Source organism: Misgurnus anguillicaudatus, chromosome 13, assembly GCF_027580225.2.
Source record: "Misgurnus anguillicaudatus chromosome 13, ASM2758022v2, whole genome shotgun sequence".
Classification (NCBI taxonomy): Eukaryota; Metazoa; Chordata; class Actinopteri; order Cypriniformes; family Cobitidae; genus Misgurnus; species Misgurnus anguillicaudatus.
In genome coordinates, this window is record NC_073349.2 from 15056737 (window position 1) to 15083069 (window position 26333).

General features: G+C 37.7%; 1 protein-coding gene across 2 annotated transcripts in view; it reads right to left on the minus strand.

The window, feature by feature from the left end:
* The window catches only part of klhdc8b (kelch domain containing 8B), a 154282-nt gene that overhangs the window by 22103 nt on the left and 105846 nt on the right, over positions 1-26333 (minus strand). For both annotated transcript variants that reach the window (XM_055188122.2, XM_055188120.2), the window contains one exon: positions 18129-18353. In XM_055188122.2, the coding sequence (XP_055044097.1) occupies positions 18129-18353 (225 nt within the window). The remainder of the gene's footprint in view (positions 1-18128; positions 18354-26333) is intronic.

Genomic DNA, 26333 nt, shown 5'->3' on the forward strand with positions numbered 1-26333 from the left:
TAATATTACCACTATAGTACTTGATCTGTTTAAAATGATTTCATTGATATATTATGCCTATAAAGGAGTTAAATAAAAAAAATGTCTAATCCAGTAATTATTTTTTTTATCTGAGCACACAATCAGAAAACCCATGGTGGTTAATTTTTTCATTTTTGTTTTTAATTTGAAAAAAAAAAACGATTGAACGAATGATACACAGACCCATTACCATGTTTTTAGCAATTTTTAATGCCGTCTTTCGTCTTTTAAATAGGAAATAAAGACAATGTTTCTTGACAAAAGATCAGATAGCCTATACTAGGCTAATTCAAAATAAGACGTAAGTGTGCCAACAACAGTTGGCCCGCCATCTACTGGCTAAAAAAAATATTGGCCCGCGGCCAAAGTTACTTGCCGACCCCTGCTTTAGACGCATCTGCAGCAGACACTTATTTTGACCAGACACGTGATGCACATAGGTTCACTCGACGCGCCAAACACATATTTTGAAATTACGAACCACACACATGACGGGCTACATACATGTTGTGACGAACTTCGCATCAAGCGCCTTAAAAGAAAGAAGTCACCCGCCGCCACTGCTAAAATCACTGTGAGTTTGAGGCTTTTTTTAACGTGCATTTGAAAAAGCAACACTCGTCGTACATAATCATTATAAATATTCTTTATTATCTTGAAAAATACCCTAAAAGGTTTAATAAACAGTGATATTAATATGCTCATAGGCATTTTGTGGGGCTGTGTGTGTAAATGGTACTTCTTCTGCAGCGCATATTTCAAGAGTTCACACTTACAAATAATTCAGAACAGAGTTATTAATATGCGTATTTGGCGTGCTGTCCGAGGAGAGGGCTCCGAGCTCGTTAATGGACTGAGCCCGGAGCGCTTCCTGGCGGGGAGAGGGTTCCGGGCTCAGCCTTAGGCCCGAACCCAGAACAATACCCCCTGTTCTGGTTAGTAAGGTGACTATGCAATCGTGCGGAGAAGGGGAGGTGGAGGGATGCTGAAACTATCGAGGAATGAGGGCGAGTTGGTTTCCAGTCTATATAGGTTTCTGTTGATGCCGATCAGGTGGATAGCTGATTGCTGATTGTCAACAGCTGGTCATAGTTGAGGTGATTAGGTTGATTATTTGAACGTGTTCCTCCCGAACTTTGTTAATAAAACATCATTAAGTTTCTGCACTAGAGCGCCATCTGGCTTTTGGATGTAGCGGGATTTCCCCATAATTGATAAAAACAATAACAAACAAAATTGCATTTATCATCCTATCCCTACTTACTGTATATGCTTATCAAATTTCTCCTTAATGTGCACTAAAATTGATGAGTTGTTCCAACACAATCTTAAAGAGTAAACCTTAAACCAACTTTTTTTAGTTAATGATCTGTTCAAATGATGCTTTTTTAGTGCTGTTCATTGATTTTAGTAAGTTTTTTGGCATTCGGATATAAAGTGTTTCAATACTACAATATATGGTGTAAAAACGTCTGAGTGCTGCCCTCTTCAGGTTGAACGTGGCTACTGCAGTTGAATTTTCCTATTGGATGTTGGGTCCAAAAAATATCTTGTGACGTAAGCAGGTTCAAGCTCACCACGCCCTTGTTACGATCTCACCACACACTTGGTACGAGCATAGTTCGTCCCCTCTATCTGCGTTGGGATCTGCCCACTTTTCTTGCATTTTTCAAATATTGCCAGTGGGTGGAGTCAGGCTCTGACCAGGGGTTTAGTTACGCTTTAATGCAATTCGTACGTATTTAATTAGCTGGCTAATTCGTGTTCATTCATACGACAACATTTGTACGTTTTAGTATGATTTACTTACTTTCGATTTACTTGTTACCTGTGACGTTGGGGTTGTGGGTTAGGGATGCGGTTTCATTATTGTATTTTTTTCTAATAATCTTACGTTTTTTGTACGATTCACTTTGTATAAATTCATACAATTTGAGATTATACATTATCCAAATCTGAATGAATACATTTTCCATTGATGTATATATTTGGCTGAGATGAAACGGAAATTCGGGGGTGCAAAAAAAATCTAAATATTGAGAAAATAGCCTTTAAAGTTGACCAAATGAAGTCCTTAGCAACTGCATCCACACATAAAAAAAGTTTGGATATATTTACAGTAGGACATTTACAAAATATTTTCATATAATCTACCTAATTTTTGGCATAAAAATCGATAATTGTGACCCATACAATGTATTTTTGGCTTTTGCGAAAAATATACCATGTCACTTAAGACGTAGTCCAGGATCACATATTTGACTGAACCATGGGTTTAAACAACCCAGCATTCAGTGTATACGCATTTTCCACTTTACTACTATCTGTCAATGGCCGCCTTGATGCAAAGCTTTGCAAAGCTCTTCATATTGTGACAAATTCAAAAACATTTAAAGTCAGACTGCAAGGATCAGGACCAAAGATAAACACATCTTTATCCTTTAGTAAGTCTTGAGTTTTGAAAGTTATAATTTAATAGCACGATATACACATCAAGGTAAAAAGATCAAGGCAAATTCACATGATATGACCCCAGTTTATATGCATAAATGAAACATTGTATTAAAGCACTTGTAAGTGCATAAAGGTTATGGTGACCATTGTGAAGCAAAATCTAAAGTTAAAATGAGATTTTTGCACAGGCTGTGCAAATTTCATTTGGCACAGTGGATGTTCTCACCTCCATAACTCAAAAAGAAACTATAAAAGTTAGAAAGGGATCAGAGAGAGATCAACTTCATTGCAGAACCCACAGATCATTAAAGCATCATATTCAGACAGATTGTAAAGGATGTGACTACAATGTCCGATGATATCACAGAGCAATATTAATACTGTATCTAAGCCCACAGCCAATTGCTGATGGGACACACAGGACTATAATTCACTTACTAGTACTCCATGTGCTTTCTTTTCCTGTCAGTAAGATTTACTGTTTCTATCAAATTAGAAATATTGGAAGGGCAACTTCTGCCAAAGCAACTTGAACAAAATAAAGTTTAACGTGTCATCTCAGAAATGATCTTGCATATTAGCACGGCATGGACTAATTCTGTTGACCTTCTGTTTGTTTTATGTGGACTTTTAGTTTGTAGATCCGGTACTTTGTGTTTCTGTTCTGTAATCCGCATCATAATTGTCTCTGGCTCTCCCTTGTCCTTGTATTTATACTCTCATGTTTCACTTGTTCTGTGTCAAGTCTCATCTTTTATAGTTGTAATGCTGGTTGCATTTGTTTCTTCTTTTATTTGCCTTAGCATTTAGTTCTTGGTTTCTCTTTCATATTTAATGAAGTGTATTTGGATCCACGCTTTCTTTTCATTTTCTATCATTTTTTATCATTTTCTGAGATATACATGTATTAACAAAAGTACTTTTTCTTCTGTATAAGTGAATGCTTTTGAATAAGCAACCCATGCAAAATAACGAATATGCATATTTATGTAAAACTGCAGCTGAGAGCTAAAGTCCAAGTTGCTTTATCATGTATAAGCATCTCTAATTGATATATATTCATAATGCATACCAATTCATAGTTTTTATGTATAACTGAATTGCATTTGCGAATGTTGAGCCATCCTGAACATTAGAGTCAAGGGGTGGTCACATCAGACTTTCAAGGTCAATCTGTTAAATTTCAGCTTAATTTTTGTGTGAAATTCCTTAAATATATAATGTCTAAATCAACAGAGTTTGTCAGCGGCCAAGTGTGCTGAGGTTGTGTTATAATAGTACGTAAATATAGCCTGGGTGCCAGCCAATCTTAGCCCCGCCCACCACATTTTGAAGAGGGGAAGATCGGTCCGGGGTTTTTCCGTTGAGGAGCTACTATGCGAGTCCCAAAGCTGGTCGAACCAATCAAATTGTGAGGGCGGGCCTTATACGATGATGGACAAATGTTTAACAGTAACGTAATCAACCGCGTCACCAACCGCGTGTGTTGAATCTGTTTACAACGAAATGGCTGCCACTGGAGAATTCAGATGTGTGGATTCTGACATTGAGTCTGTTCTAAAAGATATCGACAGAGCATTGATTTTAAAAGAGGAACAGAGAAACGCGAGCAAGGCATTTTGTTTATGTTTTTGCCGTCCTTCCTACGGGATTCGGCAAAAGTTGGTCGCACTTATGGAGGACAAAGTTAAAGAAGCAACTGAAATGGGTATCACGGCGATGCAACTCGGCGTGCACAACGAGATGGATATAATTACTGGTCGTTGCCAGCTTCTTTTCGGAACCCCGGAATCGTGACTGCTGAATAAGTGGAGGGACATGCTCCGATATTTTTCAAGCCAACGTAACGTTAATGGGTATCGTCGTGGATGAAGTTCACCTAACATACAAATGGTAAGAGATAGTCTTACTGTATGACTTAGTAAATACTTAATGTTGTGATATAAATGAAATGTTGTAAACATAGTAGGTGTTGATGTACGTTGCTAACTCAGACTCACACTCCGTTGCTCTGATTGGTCGTAGGTCTATCCAATTGAGTGCAGAGGCATTTTTTGGTTGAGACACGCCTCATAATTATAGCTCAATGGAGCGGTATCAGACTCAAATTCTGACTAGAATTGAGTATGACAACGTCAGGCTAACGTAAATGTAGGGGTTTAAGAAAATATTGATACACGTAAGTGTATTTTGTTTGGCAAAACTGTATTCTAAAAAAAGCAATATCGAAATGTTAAAAATAAATGCAAAATAAAAGCATTCTTCTTGTCTCTGAACTTAAACAGTAAAATGACAGCTTTCCTAAAATGATATCCTATTATATTTCAAAAATATATGGGATAGTGCCTCACACTATCGCAGTGCATCACATCCCCTGTATCGTGATACGCATCAAGAGATTCTTGCTGATACACAGCCCTAGTATGCTGTTTAGCCCAAAACAAGAAAAAAGTAGCACACAAACATAAGAATAAGGGTATTAAAAAGAGGGCAAAAGGATGAATAAAAAATGAGATGAAAGCATTTTAGGTGACTTTTAGTGCAGGAAGAACCAACAAAAATTGACAATGAGGGACAGAAAAGAAATAAATGTAAAAGTAAAAAAAACGAAAGAAAGGGGGAGGAGGTGGGCGGGCTGGCACAAAGAGCATTTGAGAAAGGTGTTTGATTATGCTCTGTGATCAGCATATTTCTGCTCAAATGTCAGAGGCTTTTTGTACCACACACTTTAACATATAGCGCTGACAGACATAGAGAGAAAGAGTGAGAGAGAGAGTGTGTGTGTGTGTGAGAGAGAGAGAGAGAGAGAGAGAGAGAGAGAGAGAGAGAGAGAGAGAGAGAGAGAGAGAGAGAGAGAGAGAGAGAGAGAGAGAGAGAGAGAGAGAGAGAGAGAGAGAGAGAGAGAGAAAGAGAGAGAGAGAACAAGGAACAAGCAGATGTTCTATTCTGCAATATTCAATGCATTTTTATCAACTTCAGAAATATGCATTAATTTCACACATCTTCATTAATTTAAAATTAGACAGCCAATGCATTCAAATGCTTAATGCAACATGATATGGGATTCAATCAATCCAAATGAACTGGAATAGCATATATCAATATTTGCACAGGAAGGCGCACAAATTTAATTTAAAGTCATGGTTGATGAGCAAATGATAAAGCAATGACTACAGTATTAGGAAAGTGGTTTAAGATGTCAATATGTTGTGCAATTACAAATCAGTGAACATACACTACCAGTCAAAAGTTTTTAAACATTTTTTTCTACATTACAGAATATTTGTAAACTCAACTATGGAGTATCACTGTAAGTAGGGTTATTCTGATTACGATACCAGTAATATAATCTCTTCTTCGCTGCTCTAACACAAACACCAAGAAGTTGCCACAAGCAACCACAGTTTAGAGCGACGAAAAAGAAATGAAAACGCGCAGCTGTATGTCCGCTGTTTGTCAGTATTTCAGAGTATTAATAACTTTAAAACAAGTAACTTAATATAGCATTTAAAGACGCGTGACCCCGAAGAACAAGATGGTTCTGCAAGTCTCTTATTTCAATACATTGTGGCTACACTTAGTGTTTTTAAAGGACCTTTTTGTGCTTTTGTATTTAAAAACAGAAATGCCTTTTATTTAACAAAGTTGTTTCTGGACTTTTAAAGGTGCAGTGTGTAAATTTTAGCGGCATTTAGTGGTAATGGTGCGAATTGCAACCAACGACTCAGTCCACTGCTCACCCCTCGCTTTTAAAATGCATAGAGAAGCTACGATAGCCACCACTGGAAAAACATGTCATCGTCAGAGACAACTTAGTATAAACATGGGGGCACAAAATGGCGACTTCCATGTAAGGGGACCCTCGGTGTATGTAGATAAAAACATCTCATTCTAAGGTAATAAAAAATAACGGGTCATTATGAAAGGTCTTTACACACCCCTGATAATACACTCTAAAATCAAACAGTGCTAAATAGCACTAAAAGTGGTTCTTGTCTCGTAATCACAGAGGAACCATTTTTAGTACTATATAGCATGAAGCACCTAACCATACGGGGGTCATATAGCACCACTATATCACCACATATGGTTCTACATAGCACAATATGGTTCTACACAGGTGCTTCATCAGTGCTATGTGGCACTTGGGGTGGTTCCTCTGTGATTGCGGGCCAGGAGCCACTTTTGGTGCTAATTAGCAGCATTTGTTTTTAGAGTGTAGTTTTGTATATAATTTTGCATTTCTGTCAAGAGATCCTTCTAAAAATTACACACTGCACCTTTAAGTTTTAAATAGACTATTTTGTTACATTATTCATATATAATATTTTGTATTCCTTATTTGTTGCACTGTTTTTTATACAGTTATATTCTAAAACTAAAATACCCTTTTAGTTTACAGTGTTAGATTTGTGGTTGCATTTGTGGCTCTTTTTTACTTAAGAAAAATAAATATTACTGTCAAATGTCTTTCAGATAATAAAAATACTTTAGTTCACTGTATATATTTGTATTTATACAGAAATAATTCTAAACCATAAAATAATTATATCCATTCATAAGTGGCTAGTAGTATGTACAAGTGTATATACAGATACACAACCAAGTATCGGATTCGGTATCGGGAAGAGAAAATGGCATTGGATCTCTAACTGTTGGAATTATGTTGTGACTCAAGGCATTCGAAATAAATCAGAACTCTTGTTACATTTTATCATCTGAAGTGTAGTCACCTTTTTTCTAAAATTTGCAAAATCAAATTCAATGGAAACTCAAATCAATTCTCAATGGATGAATTCCAGTCCTGCCCTTCCTTTTTTTATTTTAGAAGTCGTTTCACTTCGATATATGTCATGATGGGGAAAAGAAGACACTCGCTATTTTCGTTTCATTGTGGTTTTAAGCATTTAAACATACACCTTAAAGATTAAAAGATAAAAGATGGAAAATATTTCAGTGATGTGTTTCTAAATTTTTGACTGGTGCTATATTACTGGTCCAAAATTTACAAAACACATTTGTTTACAATTAATCATTCAAAGTAAACATTTTGAAATGACAGCCATGACATTCATGAGCAAATACATTATAGTACTTGTCTAAGGGTGCTGATTTATTGCACAACACAAATATCCTAAGATCATTTTGTTTGTTACCTCAAACACCTGAGGGAAAATCTCAGCAAGAAACCTCAAAGCTCAGCAGCTCTAAACAATAAGAATTGCTTTAATAAAAAAAGCCATGTGTAAACTTGAGTTCATAATGCACCGTGACAAATCCCTACGAACTAAACATGCAATAACAGTCATAATATTTATTTATTCTACATGTATTCAGCTGGAAAGGCCCCAGGAAAATCATTTGTCTGTACTATGAATATAACCACAGTCTATAAAACTGTCTAAAATGTAGATAAAGAATATTGTTCTGAAGTGTGTGTAATTTTTGTAATATTTGAAGTAGCTTGAAGCTTTATTGGGATTTCAGCAGAGTGCCAAGCTGTGGGGATCGACTTCTGTCCTCAAAGAGGCTTGTGGGATTGGAAAAGACTTTGAAGAGATTTGTAAAACATATGGAAGAGGGCAGAGCCAATAGGAAAGAAATGTTCAGCACATAACACTGATACCAGACACTCCGCTTACACTGATAAACTCTGAAATCAAAGTCAATAGAGATGGAGGGAAGAGACGGATTAAAGAGCACTAGGGTGGCCATTCATGCCAGTTCCGCCGGACACATCCCGAACATGTTTTCGTGTGCGTTCTCCGGAAGTTGCGTTGGTCGACCGCATACGTCATCAAAATTTAATATTTCGGGGTCAATTTCAGAAAAGCATCTCTTACATTTCAAGGTAAGAATGAAACTACAATGATTTTATGTCTTAAAATAAATAAATCTTATTTTTTAATGCATTTAACTGAAATGTGAGAACCTCGATGATGTATGCGGTCGAGCAACGCGACTTGAACCGAAAACATGTCTGGCGGAACTGGCACGAATGGCCACCCTAAAGAGCACATGTTAGGAAGAAATGAAACAGCGAGAAAAAAAATATTCATTAGATTAGCTAAATAAAATTGTGGGCAGGATTTCCATCCAATATGAATGTGTACCCCTAACTCATAAAAACTGCTTTACACAATAAAAATATATTGAGTAAGTAAATGGCAATACTCAATGAGTTGCCTCAACTCAATTTAGTGTAGTCTGAATAACTCGATTTAGCGTAGTTTGAATAACAAAATTCTGTTATTTTATATAAAACGTTTTTATATCATACTAATTAGCATAAGCACATGTTAGCATGCCCCTCTTCTGCACAATGGTAACCAAACATTTGAAAAAATATAACACAAACGCTTTTAAATCAATAAGATAAACGGACATTAAACACTATTAAGTCTTTCTCTTTACCTAAAAATGCATAAAATAACACTTAATTAAAAAAATTACTCTCCAAAAGTAGTTGCATGCAAAGCATGCTGGGAAATTCTTTTTCCAGAACCCAAACTCAAACTAATTGTGCTAACGCAATTAAAAAGAAATCAATAAATTATAGTACATATTCATTTTGTGTTAGACTAATTAAATATATATACTTATTGCTCTTAATGAGGTATTTTAAATTACTTGAACACAATTTTAATGTGTCATTTCTAAGAATTTTTTTGAGTGAAGGTGAAAGATTAAAGGGATAGTTTACCACAAAATGTCATCATTTATTCAACTTTAGTTTATTTAAAACCTGACAAGAAAAAAATAAGGTTATTCAGACTGATGTCTTTCAGACAAAGGAAATGGATGAGACGAGGGGTAAACTCTTAATGAGGAAATAAAATCCCATTAAAGAATCATTAAAGTAGTCCATAACCCAAACACGATACATCAAGGGTCATATTTACTAACAGTTTGCCCCAGTGCAAAACACCTCTTTTGCCAAAAAATAAATTAAAAATACTTTCAGGATTTGCTAAAGATACGCAGTGAAATTTTAGTGCTCAAAAGGTGTCGAGTTGTTTTTGTGACTAACTATATTGTAAATGTGCAAGTGAAAGAAAACGAATAGAAAGCTGATCAATGAATGGAATAATTGTGCTTGTAATGAATTAATAATAAAGGAAAGATCTGTCTGATGAAGATAAAAGCTGAGGAAATTTCAGAGAGAATAGGTGCTCATATTAATGATTGCCTCATTCTGGCTTTTGATGTGGCACTGCTTTGAGGAAGCCAGAAGGATTTGACACACCTGGATTTGACCTCCAAAGTGGACAACTAAGATAAATGTTATTTTATACAGCTAGCTTTACAGTAAGCTTTTTGTATACTGCTCAAATATTGGATGCATACTATTAGGGATGCTCCGATCAGGATTTTTGCAACCGATTTGTTGTCTTTGTGATCGGCCGATACCAATGCCCGAAACCGATTCTTCAAGCTGATATGCAAGCTCTTTGATGACTGTAACTGTTACCATATATGTTGCCTGTGTTATATTACTTGCAGTAATTAGGTATTATTGTGTTAATAGAGAATCAAATAAATAAGCACAACAAATATTTCTTCTGCAAAGAAAAATTTAATATGCCTTTAAAAAAGTTTATGTCTGTTAAAAGTAAGGAAAATAAAACAATTCACAGTCTTTGCTGTATGAATTAAATATACACGCATTCATATGAAGTATAACAGTTCCTTAGTCAAGAGCAGAGAGTGATTTTATTGAGAGGTGAATTAGGTTACTGTAGCCTTAATGCTGCGTTCACACCAGCCGTGGTACAGGCGTCAACCGCGAGTGATATCAATGTAAAGTCAATGTAAAGATGTGTTGACGTGCGTCTGGTTGATTACAGGAAGGGAGCGGTGTCACAGAAGCCCCTCCCATAACACACATTTCTCCATGACTAGAATTTCACGCGCGGCTTTTACGCACGAATGAAGAAAGTAAACTCAAAATGTTAAAGCGGCAAACAAGACGCGGTAGATGCGAATTTGACGCATCAAACGCGGCTGGTGTGAACCCACGTTAAGAAGTGAGAGCGATCGCTCTGTTCACATGCACTGATGACAGGCTGCTGTGTGTGCGCGCGTGTCGGGTGTATGGGGACAAGAGCAGCTGTGAGGAAAATGATGCAATTGTCCGCAATAAATTTGTTGTATACGCTGTTTGATAGGGGATGTAAAGACGCATTGCGCGGTTTACCGGAGTGCGTCCTCATAGAAAATACACATATCTCTGTAAAGGCAAAAAATCCAAATATGCATGCGCAAATTGCACATATTATTATTATTAGAAAATCAAAAGATCAGTTTATGAGACTGGGTCATTTAATGCTGTTATCGGCCAAAACTGATCTGCGGCCGATCGATCGGAGCATCCCTACATACTATGCACAATATACATACATGTATATTGCAGCAATAGTAGCAAAAACATTGAATATATCAAGATTGAACACTCCTATAGGGCAGTGTTTTAAAACCAGGGGGCCGGAGCCCACAGGGGGCCCTCAGCAGATTTCCAAGGGGGCCTAAAGATGACTTAAAATTATAAAAAATTGGACAAAACAAGCATTAAAATAAAATCTTCTTTTTTTGGCCATTTTAGTAGAGAATATACATCTGTCTAGCCATTCCAAGCTCTAGTTAATTTTATTTGGAAAAAATGGAGTGAGTGGGGGGCCTTCAAATATTGTTGTGGGCAACTAGGGGGCCTTGAAGTGAAAAAGGATGGGAACCACTGCTATAGGGGACAATGCAATGCTTAATATGGCCGCTCTGGAATAAGAAGTCCCACCTTTAGGTTAAAAAAAAAAATCATCAATCTACAGCTGTGATATTTTCATAATCGATTAATCTGGGAGACTCCCCCCCCCCCCAATTAATCGACTAATCGGATAAAAACCATAAACATTTACTCCCCTTGTTACAGCTAAATATAAATGCTATATAATGTGACGATCAAATAGTCATATGCTAATCAGCATGTGACGTCATCACAGCCACAGTCTCTCAAAATCCTGTGGGAAACACTGTATAAATAAACAAAACAAATTGAAATGGATGTGCTGGTGAGGACATTTTGCCACAGATTATTAAACTCATTTTAACTTTAGGCCTTGATAAGAATTAACATTTTGTTATTAACAAAATAAATAAGCCATATAAAATTTTGTTACAGCAATAAAAACTTGAATTTCCCCTTTACTTTAAAACAGATGCTTGTGGTTTATTACTATTTTTATGAAAACCCAACAACAATTAAACAAATACAAACTTATTTATATTAAAGGACGAAATTAAGCATTTATTAACCAGGATTATTTTGCGCTTTTGATTCCGGCATTGTCCTGTTAGGGTTGCCAGATTTGCATAACAAAACCAGCTCAATGACTATTTAAAACTAGTTCGAAAGCTTCCTAATGACTATTCACAGCCAAATACCAACAACTTATGAAACCAAGTACTTCCATCTCTAACCCACAGAAAAACATTAACCTGCAGTAACAGTTTAAAAGTAGCCCAGTTCAGAACTCCACCGAAAGGCTGCGGACCTGGTAAAGAAAAGAATGTGACGTCACAGACCAACAAATCGATAATGAAATTCGTTGACAACTACTTTTTTATTATTGATAATTAACGATTTTAATAATGATTAAAATGACCTTAAAAAAAGGTGTTTATTATTGTAAATTGAGCTTAAGAAATCAAATGTATAGTACAGTTGATGTCAGGCTTAATTGTTGGTCAGAAATATGTTGTTCAATTTTTAGCACCCCTGACCTGTATATTTCACCACTGACACAACAAATGTCCTACATAGTGGTGTATGTCTCACACATGTGGTCACATTGCATTTGAGAAAGACCAGTGGACACATTACACATAATGCTTTTTGGAGGAATATTTATGTGCCAGATTTTGGTGCCATCAAAGCTGTAATTCACGAGTCTTATAGAAGAAGCATCGTCTATTTTAAAAGCCCGAAATGCACCAACACATGTTCTGCATGTGTTGAATAGAGAGAGATTAGAGCGCAGTAATGTGTAATTGAGGAAATAGGCCATAAACGTGGGTTGGTAATTACAACGGACTGCTTTCTCCTCGGCCTCGACTGTAATAAAGAAAGTGATAATGGAATTAGTGATTGCCACTTACACAAGAAGGGTTCACGCTAGCACCCATACACATGTCGTCCTGTGTTCATACACGCTTACAGCACACAGTATCAGAGCGCAACACAATGGCTTCCATCAATTCTGCAAATTGCGGCTGGAACTGGGCATTTACATGCAAATGTACCTGATTAAATCGTAAAACTGGGCAGGTTACAGCCTGGCCCCATCTCTTACGTTCCACCCACTATATCTTACACTACAGCAAAGACAATAAACAAGATGCTGCAGTGCTATTACTATAAATGTAGGAAAGTGCAACACTCATTATAGTCGCTAAAGCAAAGGAAGAGCCAAGCTACTTGAAATAAAAAAAATTAACCACTCCATCTCCATTAAACCAAAGCAGTCTTATTATACATGCCGTTTTGATTCTATTGTTAATGTGACATCACATTGATAAAGCTCCACCTACAGCCACTGACACACTGGTTAATTTTACCAAAAGCTTTTCTAAATGTGTTGGTTAGCACATTGTAGCGCTAATGTCTCAAGACTGTATTTATAGGAATCAGATCTATTTTAACCGAAAACGCTGTCTGGCCCTGTTTACATTTGAGCATTTTCGTTTTAAAACAGCATTTTAAAATGGAAACGATCCTCGTTTATACTGGAACTTAAAAAATAGAATCTTCATCCACACTATACACGACCATAAACGCATGAAACATGACCAAACACGTAACTGGACATGCGCATAAAAGTGTAAAATAACTTATTACTCTAATAATAGCTAACCTTTGCCCATTTGTGCAGCCTAGGGGTGTGCGATATTGACAAAAATTCATTCCTGGATCCTTTGCCGGCAACTACAAAAGACACTATTTTTGAACCTATAAAAATGTGTTTGGGAAAGTCTTATGTTGTTCTAACTTCCCACCTACAACATATTAATATGATTAATAGGTTAATGTTGATGTTATAAACCACCAAACAGAAAGGTCTTTATGATTTAAAAAGGAAGCATTCAAGTGAACAGTACTAAACAGTAGCGAACTTGAAACAAAAATACATTCCAGCAAATGCAAACTTCAATAATACATAATAAGAGGTGAAGTATAGCTTTAGCCTACAGAAATGCTTACTGCTTTAATGTAGAGAGGTCCTCTTTAGCCATTTCACGCTGCTATATTTATAATAGTTCATTGTTCGCAGTTCATATTTATGATCTTATAGTTCATTTGAAAATTTTCGTACGAACTGACTGTATTCTTCAGAAAAACACCAAATAACTTATCTTCCCTTATACCTGTCGCTGTTCAATGTGCAATAAATTAATACAAATTTATATGACGTTAATTTTTAAAAGTGTCCTCCGCTAGTAACACAGAAATAGCAAAAAGCGCAATCGGCTAAACGAGCATTAAATATAAATATGACGTTGATTTTATTGTTTTTATTAATTTATATTCACAAAACTTATCAACAAAACATCGATTAAAATTAAGAGACAAATGATATGAAACGAAATTCATTTTAAAGTAGCACCCATTACAATTCTCCCTTCATATTGGCCTTTACAACCCCTATATGGCGTTTAAAATTACAGTCTATCTTTCATAATAAGCTAACTAAATTTAAACAAAACATAAACAACATTACAACAATATTCAAACCCAACAATACTCAAACATAAATATAAAACAAACATGTTAAAACAATCAGATATAGCGTTTATAATAGCTGGTTGGTAGATCTTTACTATTTTTGGCAAAACTCCGTTGCAAACCTCCATTTACCTGAATAAAAATAATTTTTACTTTGAAAATGATGCGCTGTCACGTTAACATCAGCTGTTCGTTTACACAAGACTCCGTCTATGTTCATTTACACTGCAGCGCAAACGCAGAGTTCTCAAACTAAAACAGGGTCTTCAGCGTTTACGATCGTCTCAGTTTAAACGGTGGTGTAGCGTAAATGAAAGGCGTTAACGTGGCAAAAGTAATGCGTTTTAAAAGGTAACTGCATTCATGTAAAAATAGCCAGACTGTTGGTAAGGGAGTGAGGAGCTGTAGCTCATTTGCATTTAACAGTACACACAAGAAACAGTGCTTTTTTTGCTCCCACTCAAATAGGGACATTTTGTACATGATATAACAAATGATCTGCTGGATATTTTAAGCTGAAACGTCTCAGACACATTCTAGGCACACCTGAGGCTTTTACTACATCTTGTAAAAATTGACATAATTTGTGACCTTAAAGGGACTTTGACGACACTCTTAGCATTTTGAGTGGCCTTAAAAAGATGCTTTATGCAGACCATGTAATCACAGAATCTACCAACCGAAAACCTTAACATCAATACAAATACAAACCTTAAAGGAATAGTCTACTCATTTTCAACACTAAACTATGTTATTACCTTAACTAAGAATTGTTGATACATCCCTCTATCATCTGTGTGCGTGCACGTAAGCGCTGGAGCGCGCTGCGACACTTCGATAGCATTTAGCTTAGCCCCATTCATTCAATGGTACCAATAAGAGATAAAGTTAGAAGTGACCAAACACATCAACGTTTTTCCTATTTAAGACCAGTAGTTATACGAGCAAGCTTGGTGGTACAAAATAAAACGTAGCGCTTTTCTAAGCGGATTTAAAAGAGGAACTATATTGTATGGCGTAATAGCACTTTTGGGAGTACTTCGACTTGCCTGAAAAGTCCGCTCCCCTTCTCCCTCTCATAATGGGAGAGGGAGGGTGTTACTGCGCCGAGTCTTAGTACTCCCATAAGTGCTACAGTATTACGCCATAAAATATAGTTCCTCTTTTAAATCCGCTTAGAAAAGCGCTACGTTTTATTTTGTACCACCAAACTTGCTCGTATAACTACTCGTCTTAAATAGGAAAAACGTTGATGTGTTTGGTCACTTCTAACTTTATCTAAGTGTCGCAGCGCGCTCCAGCGCTTACGTGCACGCACACAGATGATAGAAGGATGTATCAACAATTCTTAGTTAAGGTAATAACATAGTTTAATATTGAAAATGAGTAGACTATTCCTTTAACATTTATAGGCATCACCAGTACAAAACATTTCAACCCCTCCTCCTCCATCTCCACTCCATTTAAAAGCCAGCTATCTCACGGAAAAGGCAAATAGGTGACTCCGTGTTTAGACATCCAGAAACCTTTTGACTTTTGTATTGATCTTTTTCTAATTTTATCCTTTTCTTTTGGTCCCTTAGGCTGGGTGTAATGGATAGGAAAGTAGTGTAGAGAGGTTTAATATATATTCAGGCTAGCATAGTTGAAGAGGTGAGTGAAAATGACCCTCGGTTGTGGAGTAAAGATCAGACATCAGTCTATGTTTGAGCCGGACAAAGAGTATAAGGCAAATGCACACTAAATGGCAAACAGAAAAGAAATAGCAAGCGACAGAAGATGAATAAACAACACAAATCTTTGTGATAAGAACCTGGGGCCTGTGGGGTTTTTTTCTATTTATGTGGAGATGAGAGAATGTTGTTTTTATTGTTGGAGCAATTAAAAGCTCTTTGACTGGTACTTTAGGGATGGGAAAATTGCTTTAAATAAAGAGAATTACTTTTTTAATTAAATGCCATATGGGTTGGAGAGCAATGGAGGAAAACCCAAAAAAACTTATTATTTATAAGTTTTAATTAAATTTTTGTTAGATTTCAAGTGGCTTTTGTATTTTGCATCAGTTTCACATGGATCCATGTGTTTAACAATGACATAAATGAATTACATATTTTTCTCTCTTATCCCAGATTCTGATAAATTATTTTGTTTACTTTTATGCCTACTGCAGAGCATTTTATTTTGATAGCCTGAAGCAATTTTAGCAGCTTGTAGGATGTTGTATTGGTTGGTCAAGATAATCTAAAGCTGCCTTCTGATATCTACGGTATGTACTCTCGTAGCATTCATTATATCTGTGCTCCACAGAAGATAAGGACTGTACCGTACACTCTGCTGAGCTCCCACAACATGGAAAATGGATTAAACATATATATTTTAAGACCGAGGCACTGACTAGGCAATTTCAAATAGGACAAAAATAGTCAGCAGGGAGTAAATGTTAAACTCCTTCCTGTTATGCAGTGAAATTCTGAAACAAATATATTTCCACCCTTCAGTGCTGTATGTTAATACAGTGAACACAACAACACATCAATCTTCCTTCAATAGTCAGAGAGTGAAGATGAAGAGATTTAAGGGAGCTGTCAGATAGCGCAAGTTCAGAGCAACAAACCAAAGAGAGCGAGAGAGAAAGAGAGGAAAAAGAGAGAGGTGGGGTGACTTAGTAGCAAAATATGTCAGCATTCAGATCTGTGGTCCAGATTATTGACCAAACCCGGTTATTGTCAAAAAATATTTGTAATGTCAAAAACATTTGCTAAATCAGGAAAATAAAGTTCTGATATAAAAATGTGTCACTACTTTGTAATATTCCCTTGTGCAGGGCATTATTATTTAAAAATAATAATCAGGAGATCGTCCTGACCAGGACCACACCCCTAAATGCATTAAAGCAACTGCCATGTGATTGGTTGATTAGATAATTGCATTAATGAGAAATTGAACAGGTGTTCCTAATAATCCTTTAGGTGAGTGTATATGAGCAGATATTTCTATGCTCATGTTTCTTTTATGTATCGTTTTGTCCATAAACCTTTGTTTAAATTAGTTTAGGAAGAAAGCAGGAGACGTTATGAGAGACATAGGCTGCATCCAAAATCTCTAAAATGCTGCCTTCAGAGGCAGCATTCGGAGGCATGAAGGCGAATGTGACTGGTCGAATCTGGTCGAGTTCGGGAAAAAAAAGGCGGCCAAGAGCGTGGCAGAAAGAAGAACAAATTTTTACATTTTACCAGTGGCAGCCGGTGACTTCTTTTTTCGTGTATGCTCGATGCAAAGTTTGTCACAACATGTATGTAGCCCGTCATGTATGTGGTTCCTTATTTCAAAATATGTGTTCTGTGTGTCGGGAGATACTGTGTGCATCACGTGTCTTGTCAAACCACGGGCCTGCTGCAGACGCGTCTAAAGGGTTTATGATAAAAGAGACGCTCATCACGTTTGCCAGATACTCGCATAATCTCATGTGTAATCAGAGTTTACTGTTAAGGAAGTGTCGTGCGTGTATTTTGTGAACGTGAGCGTCTCTTTTATCATAAACGGTTTTGACACGTGTGCAGCAGGCACTTATTTTGACAAAACATGTGATGCACATGGTTCACACAACGCAACAAACACTTATTTTGAAAACGCAAGCAACACATGACACTCCGCCACTGCTTTTTACAACTTTGCAAGCGAGAAATTAATATTGCAGTTTTCAAATATGGGATTAGTTATCACAAAGGCGCTGTTTATATTTCAGAATTCCGTTATGCTGTCTATGAAGACTGTCCGAATGCGTTTCCCGGATCTGCCTTCATGCCGTCGAAGTCATTGCCTCACATGGTCAGCTGCCTTAGATTTGGGACACAGCCACAATCTTCAATGTGCTTACCCTGCTCGCAATCGAATTCCTCCACAGTGGAAACAAAGTGAGGTCTGGAGTAAAAGTTATGGGGCCCGGGCTGCTGAAGTCCTCCCAGGCTGAAGAAGGCCCTGTCGGTAGCAGCGCATGAGGAGAAAGCTCTTCGGCTGGGGATGCACGGGTACCGCGTCCAGCTCTTCATCTCCAAGTCGAAGGCCTCGAATGCGGTAACTGGCAGCTTGCCTTGCCGTCCACCTGTTGGACGAGGAAAAAGTGGGTGAGAGGCTGTTTGGGAAAGACGGAGATAGGGTGAGAGGGTATGTGTGTGTCCCTAAGATAGGATTCAGTCAGTTTGTCACGTATGTGTTGCGTCTGTCCCTGCTGGAAGTCAATGTGTGTGCGATTACAACATGGCACACAGCTCACTGACGATGTTTTGGTCTCTTCAGACAGGCTGACAGCCTGTTTCATTATTATGTCTCTGGCACAGATGCAACTCACACGTATATACACATACACATTACAGCAGACATGCTTATATGTGGAAAGATGCAAAAAACTATACAAAACAATATTTTTGAGACATTGGCAATTTTGGATGTAAAATTTTGGGTCCAGAACTGCACAAAATCCAGTAGGTTGTGGGCTCGATCCCAGGGAACACACATAATGATAAAAAGTATACCTTGAATGCACTGTAAGTCACTTTGGGTAAAAAAGCATCTGCCAAATGCATAAATATAAATGGTTCACTATAAACAAGCAACCAAATCCTCCATAGAAAACAAGAAGAGCACGACTGTTGGTGCGTATCACCGCTATGTATTCAAGAGCTCAGAAACCAACAAATGCTGTCACGTTTTCAGACACGCCTTCAATTTTTTGCATTCTCTCCAGCTGCCTCTATGAATTCACAATGTGACTGATCTCCTCCCAGCTTTGGCATTACTGAAGGCCCTCCGGGACAAAAGAACAGAGAGCCAGGAAAAATATACACAGAAATGGGAACCTATTTGAAGAACAATGTGTCAGAAAGACAGAGAAAGGTGGACAGAAATGGAAATGCGGTGAACAAAAGCGTGTCAGAGTCAGATAGAAGGCCGGCGTTCATAATTGAGATGTGGGCCAATGAGGTTACTGCAGCCCATTTCAACTGAGCTTGTTCTCTTGACCTTTCCTGAACTCAACCAATTACCTTTCTTCAAGTCTTTAAGCTTCTTGCCATCAATCATTAAAGCCTCCATGGTCAAAATTGTGAAGAATTAGCTGAGAGGAATAGGGCATACACGAGTGAATTCAAAGGAGACGTGTGTAGAAAGGAGATACAGAGCTGAGTGATGGCACACGCTCACATGCTAAACGTGACTGCGTGTGTGTGTTGGCATCAGAAGCATCCGCAGAGAGATCTGAAGAGAGACGGGTTCTGTGCATCTTCAACAAATAAATATAAACTATCAAAAAAATATTACATTGACAGTCAATAAAATGGGATTTAGAAAACAAGGAATGATTGAATGGATAAGTGTATGTTTACACAGTTTGTGGTAGCAACCAATAGCAGTTAAGTTCGGGGCAGGACTAGAGGGTCTGCTGAAGATTTTTGCCAGTTTAATTGTATTGCCACTGATAAATGTTGCACTTTTATGTTCACATCCTTTTAAAAAAATCAGCAAAAATTCCCTGAAATTAAAAAAGTTAAAATTCGACAGATGCGTTCTTTCACAGTTCACAGTTTTAACAGTTCTTTCTGGTTCTCCAATCTGTTCCAGCCATTCAATATTGAACCAGTGTCGCCACGGAAACCGCTTCACTCTTTAGAATTAGTAAAGGGGGCTAGTTTAACCTAAAGCTCTTTTTAAACGTATTGTGTGTTTATCAAGGGGCAACCTATCATGAAGCCAACAAGGAAGTGACTAAGGGGCGGTTCAAATTTCGCGTATACAACTGCACGGAAAATGCGACTATCGATTGGTTCTTGTCACATGACCTGCGGTGCGCTTGCAGCATTCTGACAAGTTGAGATGCAGTGTGGACGCGCCTGGAAAAAACGATCTTGACGCACAGCATGCACGTCACTTCCATTATGAGCACGCAGCCTGCGCGCCTACATTTGAAATAACGAACTTGAGCGGGTATAACATGCGAATGTGAATCGTCCCTTAAACTGGAATTCATCGACTGGCCGCTAAAGACTGGCTACAAAAGGGAGTCAATCCGATAGACCCCCCATGTTTACGGCCTGGTACAAAAAGTGCTAATTTTGACAAGCTTCGTGACAACTGTGAGGGGGTGAATATTTTTGTAACTACTCCGTTTAAAATATATTAAGCCTTAAAGTCCTGCATAATTACGGGCATGGCCACTTGGGTGACAGGTTAACTGCCGCTGATGTCACTACCATCAAAGTCCTTTTAAGGAAGTTGCGCCATATTTGCAACGCCTTCAGGTCTTGTTAGAACCAGGTCAGAACAAGACCTGCCGATTCTGTGGATTCCAGTTGCTGATTGGCTGATTGATATTTTATTTTAAATATCCTTGCTATCGTCGAGCCAGGTGGGTGTGGTTTAAGCAAACAGGCACCTCAGCTCCACCCACGTCTCGTCTCTTTGCCCATTTTTGGTTATCCACGAGTGATGCGCTGCCAAGATGGCGACGACAAGCTCAGCCAATTTCAGGCTTCAAAAATGCTCTTCACAAAGCTACAGGTGACATCACAAACACTATGTCTATATTTGTTTATTCATGTCACAGACATTTAACTCTTTCCCCGCCATTGACAAGTTAACTCGTCAATTAAGAGAAAACGCTTTCCTGCCAATGACAAATTTTTCCGGCAATCCGTATTTCCGCTATTATCCACCAGGTGGCGCTCTTACACAACTTATTAAACCCGGAAGCAACCATTTCATTTGAACATTTTCCGGAAGGCATTAAACTTTTGACAAAATCATAAAAAAATCCTGGCGCTGGCTGGCAACTTTTTTTAAAACGCTAGCTGGGAATGAGTTAAAACAAGCACATTAGTATTATGATAAATGACAACATATAGATCAATCATTAGTGACCGCTCTCCTCTTTTGTTTCGGCTGTTTAAGTGAAAGCTTGTCATTTTAACACTGTTTAACAGGAATAAGTGCACAAATAGTGCACTTATTGCCACCAACTAATAGTTCAGATGATACCAATTTGTTTTTAACACATATCCTGATGGATATATCATGCTATTTCTCAGTCTGCTGCTCTTCCCGCTTTTGTCACATACATTAAATAAACTGAAAGGGTTACCTGTCATATAGGCTCATGTGGTGGAAGGAAGTAAGCTTTTAAAGACACTTTGTTTTTGATTTTTTTTACACAATTTTGCCATCGAACAATTGTGCCACCAACATTCTATGGCATCACTACACAGAACCCTTTATAGCACCTTTATTTTTAAGAGTGAATGTGTTAAGATTTAGGTCGCAGACTCTGCCAGGTGAATTTCATTCCTTTACTGAAACCAACAGCAAGCAAATAAATCTTCAAACAGCTTTAAACTCTACAAGAATGTTTATTTTAGTTCACATACGAATGAGGTCACATATCTCTCATGTCTGCACCAGCGGTAACAGTATTAGCACACACAGTGGGGATCTTATTTTGGTAGACAGCATGGTGCGTCTGGGTGATTTGTGATCGAGTGTCTGGGCTCAATGATAGACCTTGCGGGGCGCATCCCAAACAGAGTCTGAAGTAAATGAGCATCTGTGATAAGGATTCATTCTTCATATGTGGCCCTAATGTGATTGTGGTACAGCTCTATTTGTGGTCTCAATGCCCCCACCGACAAATAACAAAATTAAGTTTCGTAACTTCATGCTGTCGCCAGGCAAAAGATCCTCGATGGCGGTTCTGCAAAACTTTTTAAGTCTCATTGTTTACCTAAAGCATGGCAAGCAACACGAAGGTGAATAGTCCTTTGAGTTATATTGAAAAAGAGAGAAATAGAGAAGAAAAAAGCATGGATAGCATACAAAGAGGCGGTGTAAGTGAGTCCAACCGCTGAGAAAAAAATTATTGTATCTTGCTTCCTAATAATTATTAATTAAACCATCTTAAGTCAACACCACAAATCTCTTTCTCCGTGGCAAGAAAAAAAGATAAAGATATGTACTGAAAAAAACAGCATACCAGCAAGACCAGCATATGTTGTGTTTTGGTGCTGGTTTGCTAGTGAACACCAGCTAAACCAGCATCAGCACCAGCATTACAGTAGCACCAGCTAAACCAGCACCAAACCAGCATATACCAGCATAATTCCATGCTCTGCACCTAAATAGTTCAAACTATTAACCCAGAGGTACAAATTGGTACGAAAGGGTGCACATTATTACCTCAAAGAGACATATAAGTATCTCAGAGATACATTTTGGTACCAAATGTATACATTTCTGTACCTTATGTGGTACGAATTAAAACCTTTTTGAGCGATAGCATGGGTACATATTTTGACAATGCTTTTCTAAAGCACTATTCGGACCGGATAAGTTTTCCAAATGACGCTTGAGTTTCAATGTGTCCCCCATGAAGTCTGTGATTTCATGTGCAAATTCGAACATGACACAAATTCACAGGTTATTCCAGGGGTGTGAGTGAGAGGTGCATTGGGGCATTGCAGAAGACAACGTGCTCTGGATAGGCGTGTTTTTTATGTTTTAAATTTTGCTTTATGATTAATAGCAGTTTATTATCTTAATTTATTAACATCATCATTCTAGAGTGGACAAAAATAAGTCTTAAAGGCGCTCTAAGCGGATTCAAGCGTTTTAGGCCATAAAACATTTTTGTTACATACAGCAAACATCTCCTCACTAGCTGCATGCCCCCTGAATCAAACACATTGTTTTAAATGAGTGTACGCACACCGGAGCCGACAGGTGGCACCTGTCCGCAGAGCTCAGCTACGACTCCGGAAGTTGCTCAACTCCCTCTCGCGCCACAGAGTGCCACTCACATAGTTTAACATTAAATAACATCATATTTGTCCCAAATCATTATCAATTAACATTGGCTGCTAACATATTTTTTTAGCATTTTGAAGTAGACGCTATCTGACTAAGCTTGTGCTATTTAATGTGCACTTTCCATGTACGCTACCTCAGAGGTGTCCTAGACGCGACTCGACGCAGCGCTGAGCTGAAGCGTCCAGTGTGCGACCCACTTAACAGTGTACGAGATTTGGCTCATCTTGATTGAATTTTTTTATTCTGCCGAATAGAAAAAACATCTATGTCTTAATGAATGGGATGCAGGAATTACAATATACAGTATTGTTCAAAATAATAGCAGTACAATGTGACTAACCAGAATAATCAAGGTTTTTAGTATATTTTTTTATTGCTACGTGGCAAACAAGTTACCAGTAGGTTCAGTAGATTCTCAGAAAACAAATGAGACCCAGCATTCATGATATGCACGCTCTTAAGGCTGTGCAATTGGGCAATTAGTTGAATTAGTTGAAAGGGGTGTGTTCAAAAAAACAGCAGTGTGGCATTCAATCACTGAGGTCATCAATTTTGTGAATAAACAGGTGTGAATCAGGTGGCCCCTATTTAAGGATGAAGCCAACACTTGTTGAACATGCATTTGAAAGCTGAGGAAAAAGGGTCGTTCAAGACATTGTTCAGAAGAACAGCGTACTTTGATTAAAACGTTGATTGGAGAGGGGAAAACCTATAAAGAGGTGCAAAAAATGATAGGCTGTTCAGCTAAAATGATCTCCAATGCCTTAAAATAGAGAGCAAAACCAGAGAGACGTGGAAGAAAACGGAAGACAACCATCAAAATGGATAGAAGAATAACCAGAATTGCAAAGTCTCAGCCAATTATCACCTCCAGGATGTTCAAAGACAGTCTGGAGTTACCTGTAAGTACTGTGACAGTTATAAGACGTCTGTGTGAAGCTAATCTATTTTCAAGAATCCCCCGCAAAGTCCCTCTGTTAAAAAAAAGGCATGTGCAGAAGAGGTTACAATTTGCCAAAGAACACATCAACTGGCCTAAAGAGAAATGGAGGAACATTTTGTGGACTGATGAGAGTAAAATTGTTCTTTTTGGATCCAAGGGCCACAGGCAGTTTGTGAGACGACCCCCAAACTCTGAATTCAAGCCACAGTACACAGTGAAGACAGTGAAGCATGGAGGTGCAAGCATCATGATATGGGCATGTTTCTCCTACTATGGTGTTGGGCCTATTTATCGCATACCAGGGATCATGGATCAGTTTGCATATGTTAAAATACTTGAAGAGGTCATGTTGCCCTATGCTGAAGAGGACATGCCCTTGAAATGGTTGTTTCAACAAGACAATGACCCAAAACACACTAGTAAATGGGCAAAGTCTTGGTTCCAAACCAACAAAATTAATGTTATGGAGTGGCCAGCCCAATCTCCAGACCTTAATCCAATTGAGAACTTGAGGGGTGATATCAAAAATGCTGTTTCTGAAGCAAAACCAAGAAATGTGAATGAATTGTGGAATGTTGTTAAAGAATCATGGAGTGGAATAACAGCTGAGAGGTGCCACAAGTTGGTTGACTCCATGCCACACAGATGTCAAGCAGTTTTAAAAAACTGTGGTCATACAACTAAATATTAGTTTAGTGATTCACAGGATTGCTAAATCCCAGAAAAAAAAAAAGTTTGTACAAAATAGTTTTGAGTTTGTACAGTCAAAGGTAGACACTGCTATTTTTTTTGAACACACCCCTTCCAACTAATTGCCAAATTGCACAGCCCCAAGAGCGTGCACATCACGAATGCCGGGTCCCGTTTGCCCCCCGAGAATCCACTGAACCCACTGGCAACTTGTTTGCCACGCAGCAATAAAAAATACACTAAAAACCTTGATTATTCTGGTTAGTCACATTGTACTGCTATTATTTTGAACAATACTGTATGCACGTTAGTATGACCTTACGACCAAAACATGAAAAGAACTGCGTTTTCAAAAGATATTGCGTTCAAACACAGACACTTGCTTTTGGATGGTATTACATTTTTTCTCTGAGTTTGGCTAAAAACAGGAAAATTGCTCTAGAATTTTTATGGAGGTCGTAAAAGTAAAGATTCATCGTGCGATTCTGCTTTCTATGCTTCTCAATGAACTACGGTGAAATGCCGCTACATCCAAAAGCCAGATGGCGCTCTCATCCAGAAACTCAATATGCGCCGCAGACAAAGTACCATTACACAGGCAGCTCTATAAATGTGTAAGCATATCGCTTAATATCTTCAAACATTTACAGGTATTTTCATGACAATAAAGAATATTTATAATGATTATATTTGACAAGTGTTGCTTTTTCAAATGCACGTTATAAACGACTCAAACTAACAGTGATTTCAGATTGATAAGGACTTATCGATAGCCGTAGTACATTAAATAGTTGTGCATAATACCATCCTTGCGATTCAGAATCGATACCGGACATGTATTATACCCTTACAAAAATTAACCATGGTGTTATTACAGTTAAAACCAAAAAACCATGGTTACTGTAGTAAAACCATGGTAACCACAAAATAATCATGGTTTTGACAATCATGGTTTTCAAAAACCACAGTTAAACCATGGTTAGTGTAGTAAAACCATGGTTTTGATTATAGTAATCAATACCACAATAAAACCATGGTTAATTTCCGTAAGGGTAGTGTGTATCGCGAAATAGCATTACAACCCTATTTACTTAGTAATTTGTATTAAATTAGCTTTATATAGACGGTTTCATCGGACGCACGTGCGGTGACGCGATACGCGTCTGGTCCGAACTTTACTTCCGTTTTAAGTTTTTTAATGGTCTGACTAGTTGCTAAACTGAACTCTTGAACAAATACCTCGTCAAAAATAACAAATGTTTTGGTTTCCTAAGTAATCGACGTGTTGCTTATTTTGTTTGTTATATAAAAAAACTATGTTTAAAGTACTTTGTTGTTATTTATTCTTAGCGGAGTTTACCGGAAGTTACGTGTTGACCATGAAAGCCGCTTGTTTATGTTATTACTGCTGAAACCGTTTATAAAAACAATAGCAGTCTATGTTACAGGTTGCTATTTCGAAATCGTCATCTGATTGTTTAAATTGTACAAGAAAGACGAACCGTATGTTGCGGTTTTTATGTCCTTTATTAAACTGCCCCAAATTATTAGTGATTTGTTGGTTTATATATCAGACCTCTTGGTCAAATGAAAGCTGCT